Raw genomic sequence first — 16,222 nt, 5'->3', positions numbered from 1 at the left:
AGGAATTGCTGTGGTTAGGGTAACTCAGAGCATCTCCTAAGAGCCCTAAGTAAGGCGGAGCCAGCAGGCAAAGGCTTGTATTTTGTCCTCTACCAGTGTGCCACGCTGGTACCCTGGAGATATAGGAAACACACCTCTTTTTAATGGACTGTATTTCTATTAATTTATTTAAGGCAATTAACATATTAGTTCTCAGGCCAAAAGATTTGTAAAACATTACACCAAAAGGAGAAAAAACAAGCAGTCAAAAACCATCCACTCTAACATACCACAGTTCTGTCACCCAGGCCTCTGACTCTTCCCCAGGAGGCCCAGGAAGAGACAGGTCCCAGGAGCAAAGGTCCCCCATCCTTGCGCCAGCAGCGACACAGGTCTACACTGTCTACAGCAGATCTGAGGCATGGTGGGAGCCGTGTGGCCGTGGACAGGGCTGGGCACGGCTGAGCACAGCCTGTGAATAAGTTAAGTTACAAAGCCCTAGAATGACTAGCAACAGCATTAGTGCACCTCCCCCAGAGGTAGGCAGTAACCAAAATGTAGTGCTTGGAAGAAAGAGGCGACCCCACTCCTAATCACCCACGAGGAGTACAAAGGAATGTCAGTTACTGCTTTAAGGAACAAGTGCCAAGCAGTAGTCCTTTAAGAGGACTTACCTTCCTCTAAGGCATTAAGGTAAATTGAGTCCCACTGAGTATCGGAGTCTTAGGGGCAGGACTGTCAGCTCTGTGGCTACCCCCTCCATGCTGGTCAGATCCTGGGTACGCTTGGGGAGTGTCTGGCAGATTAAGAGCTGAAGGCTAGCCTTTGAGAGGCTGGCAGGCTGGCTGGGCCACCTGACCGGAGAGAAGGGGCAAAGTTGCCAGTTACAGCTCTCCAGTGACAAACATCCCGTCTGGGCCTTTGATGGGGCTTTCCGTGGCTCTCCTCAGCGGCTCATGCAGTTCTGGACATCCACAAAGCCCAGGCGTTGCCTGCGTTTCCGCTGCTCTGTCATCTAGAGTTAAACAGATGCTAACAGGTCAGTCCACCTGCGACCATCTCTCCACAAGGACTGCAGAGGGGCTGGCACCCACCCTCCCACCATGGACCCAGCTGCCGTTCAGCACTGGCAGTTGGCCAAGGGCCTCGGGGAGCAGTGAGGATGTCAGCCCCAAACCCTCATCCTTAATTAGCATGCCACAAACCCCTAATTTGGTGCAGCTGGGAAACCACCCTACCTAGAAGGGGCTGCCTAACCTCATTGTCGCTGCCAGATGGAAAGGAGGATGCTCTAGGCAAGAAGGCATTTTGAGAAGCAGAAGGATGCCTTGACCTATGAACCCTTTGGAGGGACTTCCTAGCAACTGCTAAAAGGGGTGGGGCTCACACCTGCACCAGGGTTCCTCCTGGCCATGTCTTTCAGGGGCTCAGGAATGGGGGCTACAACTCCCAGTCTAGCTTTCCACAGAGGGGAGGATGTGTTTGGGACCTGTCTTCTACCTCAGACCCAAGAACAGGGACCAGGAAGAAGTGTGGGACAGGACAGCCCCAGCACCTACTCCCTCCTCCCCCATGGCAGACTGGCTGTGACAGTCTGAGGCTGCCCAGTATGGAACCCCAAGGGTGGTGCCAGGATAGGGCTGGGGTGCACACCTGCTCCTTGAGCTCGTTGAGCTGAGCAGTGAGGTAGGACACCAGCTTCATGGTGGAGTTCAGCTTGTCCTGAAGAATCCGGATCTCATTCTGCTCCCCCTCCCCTTCGTTGCTCACTAGCGACATGGCTCTCATCCGGGGGAACCAGTCCAGGTTCTTATTCTGAAAAAGATCACCAGTACAGTGAGCAAGCGTGGGCCCAGCCTAGGAAGGCCTCGTTTTGAAAACCAGTAATGTAGGAGGAGCCTGCTGCCACACCCTTGACAAAAGTACTCCCCAGGGATATGTCATGGGACAGTCTGAATTGACCAGGGTCCTCCCTGGGGCCAGAGTAAGCTGGCAGAGAACACTCTTCAGGCATTAAGACCATGGCACTGTGACAGGCTGACTTCCGTTAGACTGCCTCTAGTCTTTCACTGCTATCAACACCATCTGTTTACTCTCACAACACTCCTCGAGAGGTGGAGGGAAGGCCTCTGCTCCCAGACCCTGAATCTCCTTCCTTCCTTCCTTTCTCCCCACCCCACCCTGTCATGCACACCCCACACCACACACCCCAGGAAAATGCAAGTCAGACAAATGGCACGCTGAGGGAGAGGGAGGCCTGCTGAGGACACTGGCATCTGACATGTGAGAGGGAAAGCCATGTTTCTCAGGACAGAGGAACGGGAGAGGGGCACCAAGCAGTCTTCCAGTTCCTTGTAGCAAATTGAATTCTCAGACCAACTGATAAACCTACACTCAGAGAGCAGTTCAAATTACAGACTTAAAAAACAAATAGAACTTTATTCCGCACCAAATAGGTCTTTTCTTTCAGCTTCCAATTTATCTGCTGTGCAGCAATTTGAAGGTGCACTACATCTGATGGAACCGATGGCATTCCTTTATCCAAAACACTACAAGACCATTTTTTACTCACTAACTTAATTCCCTTTGTAACACCAGAAATTGGACATATTAAATTTGATTCCACCAAAGCCTGATAAAGTTTTTCCAGGCTCCCTCTCGGCCTGGGACCGTACAGGCTTTGGGAAGCTGCCCTTCCTCTCGCTGAGCTTACAAAGGCTCTCTCAAAATGGTCCACAGAGCAGCAGCCATGGCAGGGTCTACCCTGCTTCCGTGCCACCTCACCATCAGGCACCCAGGGCCGAGGGGTGCCATGCCTGTCCTTTGGGTCTGATGGGTTTGCCAAGGGCTTTCTCCCGACAACAGAGCTGCGGGACCCTCTGCAGCTCGGGCAGCTAGCCGAGCTCCCATGTTGCTGAGGGCTGGCTCCAGCTGCTCCTCTGCTCCCATGTTTGCCTTTCAACAAGTGTCCACAGCTGTCCCACCCCACCCCCAGGTCTCCCTGGTCAGTGCCGGCAGACGCGGCCACCCCTTCCAAGGCCCACACCTTGATCATCTGGGCAACGTAGCTCTCGGGCCCCGTGTAGTCCGTCTTGTTTTTCACACGGACCAGCACGATGAAGTACAGGTAGTTCCACATGTTGTGCTCAAACTTGATGTGCTCCTCAAATGACACCGTCTTATTGTCAAATTTGTCCCTCTCCAGACCTGAGGACGAAGAGGGTGAGGATAAAACCATCAGCCTCTATGAGCCACTGTGAGGCCACCTGGTGCTGCGCACACCACCTCTTGATGCAATAGGGACATCTGTTCTTAGGCTAAAAGGTCTGATGAACATAGGCGACAGCCCGCTCTGGGCTATTTAGGTCACTTCTATTTAAAGCCACGGAGATCCCGCCCTGCCACAGCTGCAGCCCTCCACAATGGCAGTTAAGGACTATGGGAGCAAATGCCAGAATTCCTCTAACGCAATGATAAGAATAAGAGATTTGTTTCGTAGGTGACACCTGTTCCTTAGCCTGCGGTAGCTGGTGAAGGGACTAGCACTTCATACCAGGGATGGGAAAAGCCCAGAGGCTCGAGGCCACTGACAGGACTTCAGTTTCCTCTATAAATTGAAAAAGATTTAAAAGAGTGGTTTTTGAGGCCCTTTCTCTCTTCCTCTATTACTCTGAATTCAGGCAGGGTCCTATTGTCCCCATTTCTGGGATGAGCAAACGGCCATCGAGCAATCGGTCCCAGAGCAGGGTTTCCCTGTGGCTGCACAAATCTGGGAAAGGGCCAAACTGAGGCCGCCACTGGCCCAAATGATGTCCCAGACCACAGGCTGCCCCAGCCCTGCCATAGCCTCTGTGGGACAGGAACCAGGCCTCACCACAAATGAAGCATGTGGTCTTGAGAATCTCTTCCTTCTTCTGCTTCTCACTGCGCAGGTCAGCAAAGGTGTCGATGATCACTCCAAAGATGAGGTTCAGCACAATGATAATGACAATGAAAAAGAACAGGAGGTCGTAGACCACACGGGCTGGGAATAGAGACTCCTGCAGGGCAAGGCAGGGAGGATGGGCTTAGCAGTGCCCGGTCCATCTGGCAGACAGGGCTCAGGCAGGGTCAGGGTTATACCAGAGGGGCCCCGTGCACAGCTAAACGAAATGAGGGTCTCTGGCTCCCAGGGCCCTAAAGATGGCAGAGTAGACCCATGGACTGAGAATCACACCCCCGAGTATGGATTGGGAACAGGGGACTCAGAAAGGATCCCAGCCTAGGCTTGTGCCTGCCCCTAACTTCTGGTTAGGGGAAGAGCCAGAGCTGAACTCCTCTGCCCCACCCTCAGGACGCCTGGCCTCACATGTTCTAGAAACCCTCTGTCTGGCCAGGGAGGTGGCTTCTCATTCCCCATGGGACTGGTGACAGACCGCTGTTCTGGAAATGCTGGGCTGCCAGAGCCAAAGCCTGAGGCCTCTTTATGAAGCCGACTCAGCTCCCCACCCTGCCTGCCCTGCTGTGGACTGGGGCTCTGCCTCTAAGATGAAGCCAGTGTGCCCCGGGGATCCGCCCACCAGCTGACTCATGCCTTCCCAGCCTGGGCAAAGTTCCATGGCCAAGGTCTTTCTTTGGAGCATCCATGGTGAGCTGGTGGGGGTGGCTGAGCAGACCGGGGTGGGGATGGCTCATCAACAACATAACTACACTCCGACCAGGTAGAAAAGCAGGAAAATGGGGATACAGATGAAGGGCTTTTAACACTGAAGATTGAAGGGGCCAAGCTGCTCTACCTGGCCATAACCTGAGGGCAGGCCCCTCACAGCTGCCGACCCGGCCAGGGCTTGGGCCACGTGGATCTGGGAGTGGGGCAGGGGTGCTCACGTCTTTGGAAGGCTTGCGGAGAATGTCGCCCACACCGCCACCGTTGCGCAGCCCATGGTTCATGACAGTGACGATGCACATCAGCAGGGTGTCACAGGCCCGCTCCGTGTTGTCCAGCTCCTCATCCTCTATAAGCAGAGTGTGTCCTCGTTCAGACCCAGGCCAGGTCACCTGCCTCCGACCCCCACCCCACCCAGACTCCCGAGACACCCTGCCCTCACCTTCCAAGACTTGAGGCATTGAGACCCCCGAGACACAGTCTATGCTGTCCCCACTGCATGTGCCCATGAACGTGGCAGCTCCATGTGGCATCCCCAGAGGGCTGGCTGGAAGGGACATGGACGAGGTCACGAGGTGGCCCAAATGCCTAGCCTTATCATCCCCCTGGTTCTTCCCCCAGCATCACATCCTCTAGCTCTCCACTCTGGCTAGAAGTGAAGGGTCTTCATGCCCATCCCTGCTGGACTATACACTAAGGGCAGGGAAGGGATTCTGTACCCCCCAAGCCTGGCACATGGGCAGATTCTGCAAATGCTGAGTCTAACATGAATGACAGGATCTGCAATCAAGTGGCTCCTTAGGGAGCTGGAGACCCAAGGCTCTCCTATCCCCTTAGCTGATCCTAGGGAAAAGGGCAGTGGTTGTGTGAGCTAGACCTCCCCAGAACCTAGGATAAGAAACTGAAGCAGGGGACTACGGGGGATAAACACTCCTAGGGGCTCATCCCACACCTCCCAGGAGTGGGGCCCGGACCTCTAGAGTGGTTGCCAGGCAGTGGGTCAACCTCAAGGATGAAGTCATCCTTAAGGAAGAGGAAGCCGACGATGGAGAAGAGGTAGACGAGGATGAGGGCCAACAGAGCAGTCAGCAGGATGGAGCGGCCATTGCGGGTCACGCTCTTAATGACGTTGAACAGTGTCTCCTCACGGTAGATGAGGTCAAAGAGCTGCAGGACAGGGATTGGGCCTTGAGGGGCTGGGGACACTGCTGGAAACAAGGGCTGCCCAGCTACCAGTGGTTTCCCACAGCCTCCTCCAGTAGGGTCTGAGCTTAGCCAGGTCAGCAGGCCTGGAGGGAAGGCTTCTCAAAGGAACCTGGAGTTCTAAGGCCAGCAGTAGGTAGATACACAGAGAGAGAGAGAGACAGCAAACTCCTATAGTGTGCTTGCTACATGCCAGGACACATTCTGTATGAATTTTGTGCATTAGCTCATTTCATCCTCACAATTATTTTAGGAGGTAGGCGCTGTTAATTAGCCCTGTTTCACAGATGGGGAAACTGAGGTGCAGGGTACTGAAGAAACTTGTCCTAAGTTACGCAGCTAGTAGTGACCAAGCTAGGATGGACTGGTTCCACAGTCCAGGCTTAAACCAGCACCATACAGGGAAGATGGGTCAGACAGGGGCCAGGAGTGGCATTCAGGGTTTTAAAGGCAAGGATGGGTTAATCAGAATCTGGAAATCCACTCTGTCCACCCAAGCATCAAGAAGACTGGACAGAGACTGGTACTGTAGATCTGTGAGCAACTTTTGGGAAGCCCCAACTGCCCCACACCCCTGCCCAGCTTGGCCCCCAACCAGGTCTCACCAGGATGCTATAGAAGAGCTCATGGGCAAAGAGGCCCAGGACACTAGTCAGGATGTAGCCCACGTGGTAGAGGAACTCCACGTCCATGACCATGGCCTTGTAGCCCCGGATAAAGGTGCCACGGTTACCCACGAAGCTCACCACGAACACAATCTTGTTGGTCAGCTGTGGGCAAGAGCAGGGCATGGGGATCAGGGCCCCACTGCTACCCTGCCCGCCCAGTACCCTGCCCAGAGGCCAGGACTTCTGTGGAGCAGATCTGAGCTGCTCCTGCTCAGCCTGGCAGACAAATTAATGAAAATGCTTCCAGAAATGCTCCTGGGACTGGAATAGAGAAGTCCCTTAGGTCCCACATTTTCTGGAAGAAAGTGAGATACAGGTAAAGGGGAATGGGTCAGAGAAGACCACCCTTAGCCTTGACAGTAATTAAGGAAAAGGTACTACCCTTATTCAAGGCACTTTATTTCCATCTGTCAGGAAATTGTCATAATATGTAAATCTCTGCTGTCCTCAATGGGAACAATGCGACTAACACTGTGTGCAGAACTGCCCTGAAGCCAGGGCTCCAAAGCGACTCCTGGGTGGCTGACTGGCTCTCTGAGTGCCAGCTGCCCCAGGTTGTGCAGGGAGATGGATAAGGCACGGAAGGGTCCCCACTGCAGGTCCATAACAAGCTTGGGATCCCAACCCAGGGACTGGGGGGTGGGGCAGAGCAGTAGCTGCTGGGAGCCAGCAGGCCAGCTTCAGGTCTAACCATGGCAAGCATGGGAGTGGCCTGGGGCAGGGGCGGGGGGGCTGCCCGGGGCACTCACATTAAGGGCACCCAGGATGTTGAGTGTGGGCCCAATGCCCAGGTAGTAGATGGAGCGCAGGATGAGTGCCACAATGAGCGGGCGGATGCTGTAGCGCTTGGTGAACAGGGCCGTGATGGAGAAGCAGATGAGGATCCAGAAGAGCAGCCAGATGAGCGGGGAGTCCAGCGCTCCTGGGGCCGGGGAGCAGGGCTGAGCACGGGTCGCTCAAATCCACCACTCCTCAACAGACCCCAAAAAACCACCCCTTCCTAGAAGCCTTCCCTGTTAAGTTCCTGGTCACCTAGTTTTAGGGACCCTATTACACCTGCATCTCTTGGCCTAAGGCAGGAGACCATCTCCAGCTGCTGCCGCATATCTGGTCTCTGGGCTGTGTGTGTGCACATGTGAGCGCTGTCTCTAGAGATCAAGGAGCCTGTCTGTCCCACTGGACCACACCTGTGTCTCCCATGATGCGATGTGGAGCCCAGAGGGCAATACAGTGACTGCTTCTCCCCACTCCACATCGGTCCCCTCAGAGCCAAGCTGGCCCCATGGTTCTGTCCAAACCTGGGAAAGGGGCCCATGGGCTCCGAGGTCCCCGCCCCCAGGCCCCCTGTGCTGACCTGTGGATGTGCTCTCCACATAGGGGTAGAAGAAGGCAATGATGATGTTAATAAACACCGCCAGGTTGAAGGAGATGCTGCCCCACAGAGTCATGCGGCGAGAGAACCAGTAGATCAGTGGCATGCCTACAAGGGGAGGGTGGTGGTGGGCTGGCGTAAGGAGGGGCCCTGATTAATACCGTTTGCCCACCCCACGTGGGCCCATGGCCTGCACAAGCTCCAGGCCCCCCTTCAGGATTGGAGCGTCCCTAGGGTTGAGGGCGAGCCACCCACCAGCAGGCGAGGGAGGCATCAGGGGGCATCAGGGGAGCAAGCAGCTCCAGGCCCTGCCCTACCCTCCCATCCCAATGGGGTCCTCACTGCGAAGCTTGCGCTGCCACTCCATCTCGTTGTGCAGGAAGGAGGACTGGTCGAAGAAGTCGCTCACTTTGCTGCCCTGCTCATCCTGCTCCGTGGTGGTGAAGAGCCGGTGCTTGGTCTCCTCTGTCAGGAACTGGCAGATGCCGGGCACTGGGAACACAATCTGCTCCATGCTGCGATCCTGCCGCACGATCTGGGTGCACACAGGCATGTGGTCACACCTGGGCTGAGGTCACCAAAGGCTGAGCTCTGGGTTCCCTTCCTATGCTTCTATTGCCTTTGGGCCCTACCTCAATCTGGGAGGTGTGGTTCTCATAGTAGGCCAGGGGGTCTTCCTCCTCCTCCTGCACAGGCGGTGAGGACTTGAGCATCTGCGACAGCTGCTTGTTGTTGAGGCTGAGCTAGGGGTGAGGAAGATGCTGAGGTCAGCCCCAGCAGCCGCCAGAGAAAAGCCTGAACCCAGCTCTGAACTACACCCCAGTGAGTGATACCCCCCACGGCCAGACCAGACCCAGTCCAGCCCAACTAGGACCCAGTCCTAAGGGGGTAGGAGAGAATGAGAGACCCACACCCAGACAATCCTGTAGGACAGTCAGCATCCTCCGACGTCCTGCCCAGGTGCGCCCTCGGTCCTGCTCCAGGCTTCCAGACCCATGTAGAACCACCCTAGCCTCGCTCCTATTTCTAAGTTCCATTGTCACCCTTGGACACCTGTCGTCCCAAGCCCTGCTTCTCCAATTCTAGCTCTGCTCTCTGATCCTGGCTCTTTATTCAGATCCATCCTACATTCCCGGCCTCATTCCTAATTCCAGCCTCATCCTCAGGTCTCAGCTCTGCCCTCATCCCAACCCTCCAGTCATAGTCCCACTTGATTCCCAGCTTCATCCCCAGATAACTGCCCACCTGCTCCCCTGCCCAGCCACGCCCATAGACCCAAGCCCGCCCCCATGCCCAGCCCTATCCCAGCCCCCACCATGGAAGAGATGCCCTCAGCCTCCTCCTCTTGGATGCGCTTCACAGGCTTCAGCAGGTGCTGCAGCTGTTTGTTGTGCCTGGAGAGCTGACCAAGAAGGCAGTGCCGTGTCACTCAGCGTAGTTGCTGGGGCACACGGTTGCTAGGGATGGGGCCAATGGGTAGGGCTGCTACCTGCAGTGCCAGGATGTAGATATTGTGGCCCACTTCACGTGGGCTCACCTCTGAGTTCTCACGCTCCTCCTCCTGCAGGTAGGCCTTCTTGATGACGTCCACCTAGAGGGGCAGTGACTGTTTGAATGCCCTCTTCTTGGGGAATAGGGCAGGCTGAGACCTAATCCCCATGCCCACACAGTCCACCAACGGCACCTTCCCACCTGCCACCAGCCCAGCCTCACCAGCTCCTGGGGCCGCAGGCTGATGAGGATGCGCTCGGCGTTCTCACTGTCATGCCGACTCTCCATAAGAGCCAGGAGCAGCTTGGAGGCATTGTCCTGAGGGAAGGGGGAGACAGGCCACAGTCTGAGGACCCCACCACGTGCCCTACAACCTCCTCTGCTGAGCAGTCCATAAAAGCCTCTCCCAGCCCCCTACTCCCCAGGGCTTACTGAAAAGTGTCCTGCATATCTAGGCCACCCACAAGCCACCTTCACCCCCCACCCCGCCCTGTGGCAGGCACACTCCACCCCCAAACAGCAGGCATATAAACAGGTGGCTCTGGGATAAACTAAGAATATGTTTACTTCTAAAGTAAGTGTACGTCCAGCATGTTTGCTCACACGTTCACTTGTGTGTACATATAAACGTGCACGTATCACACACACAACCTGTATACACAGCCACCCACTTACACACATGGTACCTGCATTGCATGCTAAGACACACTCGACACATGTCACATATGTGCACACACATCACACAAATACCCATGCACACTAACACGGGCTGCCACAGGCCCCACCTTGAGTTGCAGCACCAGATCCATACGATATTTGCACAGGGGACTGATGTCATTGAGAATCAGCGCAGTGATGATGTCTATGCCATTGGACTCATGCGTCACGATGCAGGTCTGGCAGGAGCAGTGGAGGGGGGAGGGTACAGAGACGAGCAGCCCAGGCCTCTCAGAATTATGGTGGCTCCAGAAGCCTCGATCTCTCCCCTGCCCAGGGTGCTCCATCCTCCCTGCTCCATCCTCCCACCCGTCTACACTGCCACTGGGCTGCCTGCCGCTCGCTCATACCCCATGACAGTTCACCTGGTTCTCGTGGCAGGGGCCCTGGCAGTATTCAGTGAGGGTCTCCAGGGTCTGGATGACAAGACCCACATTGTCCTCATTGATATAGAGCCCCAGCAGCCCCAGGCCTCCCGTGGTACTGCCACACATGATGTCCAAGAACTGCAGCGTCTCGCACACCAGGTTGTAGTTGGTCTTGTTGTTCTGGCAGCGCAGGAAGTTCTGCGGAGCAGAGGGTGGGCGTGGCACAGTTCTGGCAGGCGGGGAAAGGCCTGCCTGGGAACCATGATCCTGCATGCGGCAGGGGTGAGGGATCACCAGCCACAGAGCAGCGGTGCCCGGCCAGAGGATGACAGTGCACGGCTGGATGGCAGGGAAAGGGGCGGGTGTGTGGCAACATGCTCACCTGCAGGTCCCGGTTGTGGTTCTCACACAACAGCTGCAGAAAGCGCAGGATGGGCTGCATGATGAGCACGGACATGCCCATCTCGTTGCTCTGCACACGCTCGCCCACCTCATGCCCCCGGCGCAGGCTGGGGCTCAGCGAATAGAGGGATGAGGAGCCAGGCATTGAGAAGGAGGCCACTCGGCCTGCAGGACAAGGCCTGGTGAGGCTGGGGCTACTGACGTGGCCAGACCCTCATCCTCACTCTGTGTCCCACACTGAGACCCCTCCCACAAATCCTAAGCCCTTATCCCTGCCCGGTGAGACTCTCACCTTGTACCCTCTGGCCACACCCAGCACTCCCACCCTGTTCCCCTGTGTCCCTGGCCCCAATCCTGACCTTTGGCAGTGGGGTCTGCTGGCTCCCGGTCCTCATGGGGCTGACTGCCCAGGTCGCTCATGTTGACAGCCACTGTGGACTTGGTCTCCTGCTGGGCCCGCTTCATGCGGTCATGCAGCACCTTGAAGAAGCGCTCTGACTTCTTGTCACTAGTCATCAGGTTGTAGAAGGATTTCTGGGGGTGGACAGTGGGACGGGGGGTAGCAGCGCTTGGTGAGGCTCCAGGAGCCTCCGTCCTGTGCTACAGGGACAAAGATCAGGCACAGACGGGCCCCCAGACATACCCAAACCAGACTGAGGCTGGGAAACCCAGAGACACCTCTGTGCCCTGTGACTAAAGCAAGGGTGGGGGGCGGTGAGGGAGTAAGGGCCTGTAATTGCTGTAACTATGATGCTGAAGGCTGGCACTAGCCTCCTGACTACCTTCGGCATCTGCCTCACCCTTCACCTGTTCCCACACAGCAGCCAGGGGGTCCTGCTGACATTTGAGTCATGTTCCTCCTCCACTCGGAACCCTGCAGTGGCCCTGTCTCACCCAGAGGAAAAGCCATTCCTCACAGTGCCCACCAGGCCACGTGATGGCCTGCCACCTCTCTGATCCCAGGCCGTACCACTCACGACTCCTCCAGCCCTTTCCAGCCACATCAGCCACTGCTCATTCACAGCCTTTGTACCAGCAGCCTGCTCTGCCCGGCGTACCCTGCCCATCGTACATGTGTACACTCACTTCCAGGGCCTTCCCTCAACACTCCATTTAAGATACCCCTGTGGTGGCACTTCCTAAGCCCCCTGCCTGAATGATCACTGTCCATCATGCTCTCCATGTTACATAGGGTTTACAGTTACTGACTGTTGTCCCCACTAGGATATAAGTGCCAAGAGAACACGGATTTTGTCTCTTTTGTTCACGCTGAACACTCAGTACCTAGAACACTACCAGGTACACAAAAGGCACTCGATGCAGACAGAGAAAGAAGGAAGGAAGGAAGGAAGGAAGGAAGGAAGGAAGGAGGGAGGGAGGGAGGAAAAAAGAAAGATGAATCATAGAGGGCTTTCTGAGGAGGTAGGCCTCTAATTAGGCAACAAATGCTGAGGAGGATGTGGAAAAGGAGGAAGGAGGCCTGAGCAGAGTCTGAGAGGCAAGAATAGTGGACATAATGGCGGGCAAGATGGCAGGGAGACAGGCTCAGGCCTGGCTGGATCAGAGAGGGGCGTGTGTGGATAGGAAAGTAGTCACATGACACAGGGAATATACGGGAGTTAGAGCCGCCCACAGGTAGCAGAATCATGCTGGCTGCCAACACCCGACCTGGCACCCAAACCCCCACGGCCTTGGAGACTTGGCACACTGTCTTTTCCTGAATAGGTGGCACCCGCCCAAAGGAGGTGAGCCCCTGGCACTCCATAGCCACCCACTCCTCACCTGGATCTCAGTATTGCCACCATCGAGCAGGCGGATGGCCAGGCCAATGCTCTCCTGGAAGATCTTCTCGTTCTTGGTGCTGGTGATGAGGTCACACACCAGCTTGGTGGCTCCCTCCTTGTCCAGCCGGCACTGGGTGGCTGCGATTGCCGAGCAGTCTTGGTCCAGGCCTGGAACAGGGGGAACTCGCTCGAGAGGGAACAAGTGGGTCGGAGGAGGGAGGGCCCAGGGCTTGGGCAAATGGGCCACCCAGAGGCACAGCAGCGGGAGGCGGTACTGACCGGTGCCCATGGGGTCCGGAAGGTCCCCCCGAGAGCCGGACTTGCGGTTCTGGAGGTAGTTCTGCAGTAGCATCTTGCGCAGCTGGTTGCCCTGGGGGGGGAGGAGCAAGGCCCCACATTAGTGTATTTCACCATTTAACCACTAGCCCAACAATCCTGGTCCTCAGCCCCTGGAGCTCCGGGCCAGGCCCGCCTGCTGTCCAGCCTGCCTGGCCACTGGGTGGCTGCGATTGCCAAGCAGTCTTGGTCCAGGGCCAACTCACCCGGTCCCCATACTTGGTCTTCTTGAGTAGCATCTGCTGCAGGGTCCGCAGCACCTTGACACACAGTTTCTCCTCCGACACCATGAGGTCCTTGGTGTGCTGGATCAGCCTGGCCGGTGGGGAAGGAGGACATGTCAGGGCAGCCTCCGCCGCCTCCCTCCAGCCACTGCCCCCACCCCACCCGCGGCAGGAACACCCTGTAGCACTCTGACCTCTGGACCATCTAGACCCTGCTGCGCCCTTCTCTGTCGCAGGCTGCTGCAACCCCGCCACCTCCCCCCCCGACCCAGCGTCCCACTCACTTGGACAAGAAGCCCCCACTCTCGCATCGCTGGTAAGCCTCACTGCCCTCCAAGAAGAGCAGCTCTGGCCAGTGCAGGACGTCCACCAGCACAGACAGCTCAGCCTGCACCAGGGGCTTCAGGCGCTCCTCCAGGGCTGTGATGATGTCCTGGGGTAGGCAGGACAGGGTCACCACCAGGCGGCGGACGGGCCACCCAGGCCCAAGAGATGCTTGACTGCCGTTCCCAACACCCCAACAACAAACAGCCCTACAGATTGCCCCACACCTGTCTGAGGGGTCCTGGGCCCAAAGAGCTGCCCTGAACAAAGCATGACATCTGTCTGTTCAGAGCCTCAAGCCCTGGCTTTTCTCTCAGTCTCTCCTCTAGCTCTGTGACCTCAGGCAAATCCCTTGCCCTTTCAGGACCTCTGTCTCCTGCCATGTGGGGATAACAGGCTATCACACCCCCTGTACAGGCCAAGACAGTGGACAGAAATGTGTTGCATAAACAGAAAGGCGTTGTCAGGACGGAGGAGTATTCTGATCCTCTTTATCAACACCAACCCCACTAAAAGATACTTGGGTTCTCCTGGCTTCCCTGGAATGATGCCCCTTAGTCCCTTGCCCCGGACCAGCACTGAGCAGCCCCCAAGGAGGGAACAAGCTGACCAGCCCCTTCCCGGGAAGGGATGCTCCTCAAAAACACGCCCTTCCAAAGCCGCTGCCGTGGCAGATGCCCCACGCCCACCTGCAGCTTCTCAATGATGTTCTTGTAGTCCCACTGGTTGGCGGTGGGGGTGACTCTGGGGAAGGCCCTCGTGGCTGTCTTGTAGTGGGAAGCGTTCCGCTGGGCAGCAGCCACACAGGTGGCGCCACTGCTGAGCAGCAGGCTGATGTGGGCGTCCAGGTCCATGGGCAGCGAGATGGCCCGGCCCTTGGCTGGGTGGGAGGAGGGGGAGGGGTACTGAAGGGGCTGGTCAGGGGTGAGGCGGCTAAGCCAGCTATAGGTGCCAGGCCCAGAGCTGCCCTACTAGGGGACAAGATGAACTAGACTGAGGGTCTCAGGTACAGGGACCCCCATCGGGCCCCACTTGGACTAATAAGCCCTTTTCCCTTTTTTCAGTAAAAAAGAGGGAGTTTCTGCCTCTTTAATTCCATCCTGGCTCCACCCTGACCCCTCCCCTCTTCCTTCCCACTTGTTCTTTCCCCTCCCCCAACTCTCCCTAACAACCTACAAGCCTCCCTCCTGCCTGAGACCAGCGCAAGCACTAGAAGCTCTGGTTGGGGAATGTCATCCAGCATCCCCCTCCAGGGAGCTGACTCGGTAGAAAACAGCTTTTCTCAATTGCTAAGATGCCAGTTAGACACCAAGAAGGACTTACGGAGAACCACCTGGGAGCAGATGAAGGGCGCGCTTAGGGGTAACGTGTTTATTGTGAGGGCAGGTGTCTCTGTGGCAAAGGGAGGGGAGGGGTGGTGGAGCTAGGCGGCGGCCCTGGCACACTCACCCACCATGGCGAGGGTCCGGATGCAGGCCTCCACGGAGCCCTTGTGCTGCTGCTGTAGCCACGGACACTCGAGCAGCCGTGTGGTGGACTGCAGCAGCTGCACCACGATTGTCTGGTGTGTCTGCAAGAAGCAACCCGTCTGCTGCTGCAGCCTGGCCCGCCCTCCACGCTGGGCAGCCCCAGGCCCAGGGACCAGAGCCCCTAGAGAATGGGCATGGCTGGCGGGAGAGAGCTTCCAATAGCTACCACGTGCCTATCTGCCAGTTAGAAAAAGGCACCCTCTTTCTTCAGCAGTGCACAACCTGCCCAACTGCACATGGCAGCCCTGTGAGAACTCCTCAAGGTCTAGGCCTGGGGCTTATCTCCCTATCACTGCCCCTTTCCTTTAAAAATGTTTTTAAACAAATTAATTTTGTGAAAAGGTGATGTATTTACACGATTCAAAAACCAAAAGGTAATAAAAAGACATGCTTTGAGAAGTTTCACCCCTACCTTTGACCCCATTACCCCTACTCTCTCACATTTGGCCTCGGGGCTGGTGAGAAGTAGGGAAAGCTACTGCAAATAACCAGCATCCCACAGTCCCAAAGAGATCCCAGGGCCCAAACTCACGTGTGTCAAAATAAACCCACCCTTGCTGAGAGAGTGGGACCCACTGTTTTTCTGACCACTCTCAGCGGCACTATCCCTACTCCACCCCAACTCCTCCACCTGCAGGGAGCCCCTTTTATTGGTTTCTTGTGTATCCTTCCAGGGTTACTGTATGATTCAGGTGGTGTAGCAGGCTCCTTCCTCTGGGGAACCTGGCGGCTCTTTCATTCAAGAGGCTCTGGGGCTGTGAAGTCCGAGAATTGACTGAGGGGCTATGATTCAGTGAGTCAAGTCAAACCTCTGCTCACTAGCCGGGAGCTTTTCTGCTTATACGGATAGGTAAGACTTTTGAAGGCTGCCTTTCTATTTCAGTTCTAGGGACACCACGATCAACACCAAAGTGCCCTGTGTGTCAGACTCTCCCAGTTCCTGCTTTGGCTCTGCTGTCCACTGTGGTAAGCATGCCCGCCTTATCCTTGGTAAGTGCTGCCTGGCATCCCCTGCCACCCCAGGATCCATCACACCAAGTGAATTTAGGAATTCCTGTTTTAGGGTCCAGTTCTCACCATAATTCCTGATCACAGAAACTGTGAGATGATAAATGGTTGTTGTTTTAAACTGCTAAACTTTGGGATAATTTGTTATAGTGCACAGATAATTGATACTCCT

General features: G+C 56.2%; 1 protein-coding gene across 4 annotated transcripts in view; it reads right to left on the bottom strand.

Annotated features, from left to right (window-relative positions):
• Positions 1 to 137: 137 nt before the first annotated feature.
• Positions 138 to 16,222, bottom strand: part of ITPR3 (inositol 1,4,5-trisphosphate receptor type 3) — a 64,257-nt gene continuing 48,172 nt past the window's right edge. For 3 of the 4 annotated variants that reach the window (XM_016146967.2, XM_036238920.1, XM_036238922.1), the window contains 25 exons: positions 14,963 to 15,083; positions 14,203 to 14,393; positions 13,474 to 13,622; positions 13,172 to 13,280; positions 12,909 to 12,999; positions 12,628 to 12,797; positions 11,205 to 11,379; positions 10,826 to 11,010; positions 10,441 to 10,641; positions 10,144 to 10,254; positions 9,581 to 9,676; positions 9,357 to 9,458; positions 9,183 to 9,269; positions 8,500 to 8,610; positions 8,210 to 8,402; positions 7,850 to 7,975; positions 7,245 to 7,417; positions 6,433 to 6,597; positions 5,599 to 5,791; positions 5,067 to 5,171; positions 4,846 to 4,973; positions 3,854 to 4,019; positions 3,026 to 3,186; positions 1,633 to 1,794; positions 138 to 994 (listed from right to left, as the gene is read on the bottom strand). In XM_016146967.2, coding sequence (XP_016002453.2) covers positions 926 to 994; positions 1,633 to 1,794; positions 3,026 to 3,186; positions 3,854 to 4,019; positions 4,846 to 4,973; positions 5,067 to 5,171; positions 5,599 to 5,791; positions 6,433 to 6,597; positions 7,245 to 7,417; positions 7,850 to 7,975; positions 8,210 to 8,402; positions 8,500 to 8,610; positions 9,183 to 9,269; positions 9,357 to 9,458; positions 9,581 to 9,676; positions 10,144 to 10,254; positions 10,441 to 10,641; positions 10,826 to 11,010; positions 11,205 to 11,379; positions 12,628 to 12,797; positions 12,909 to 12,999; positions 13,172 to 13,280; positions 13,474 to 13,622; positions 14,203 to 14,393; positions 14,963 to 15,083 — 3,540 coding nt within the window. In that variant the 3' untranslated portion in view covers positions 138 to 925. Of the gene's footprint in view, positions 995 to 1,632; positions 1,795 to 3,025; positions 3,187 to 3,853; positions 4,020 to 4,845; positions 4,974 to 5,066; positions 5,172 to 5,598; positions 5,792 to 6,432; positions 6,598 to 7,244; positions 7,418 to 7,849; positions 7,976 to 8,209; positions 8,403 to 8,499; positions 8,611 to 9,182; positions 9,270 to 9,356; positions 9,459 to 9,580; positions 9,677 to 10,143; positions 10,255 to 10,440; positions 10,642 to 10,825; positions 11,011 to 11,204; positions 11,380 to 12,627; positions 12,798 to 12,908; positions 13,000 to 13,171; positions 13,281 to 13,473; positions 13,623 to 14,202; positions 14,394 to 14,962; positions 15,084 to 16,222 lie in introns of those variants that run through there. The other variant, XM_036238929.1, reaches the window with a different exon arrangement.

Source organism: Rousettus aegyptiacus, unplaced genomic scaffold (genome assembly GCF_014176215.1).
Source record: "Rousettus aegyptiacus isolate mRouAeg1 unplaced genomic scaffold, mRouAeg1.p scaffold_m13_p_1, whole genome shotgun sequence".
NCBI classification, from domain to species: domain Eukaryota; kingdom Metazoa; phylum Chordata; class Mammalia; order Chiroptera; family Pteropodidae; genus Rousettus; species Rousettus aegyptiacus.
Note: the sequence above shows the minus strand (reverse complement) of the source record. Positions and strands in the feature narration are given on the sequence as shown.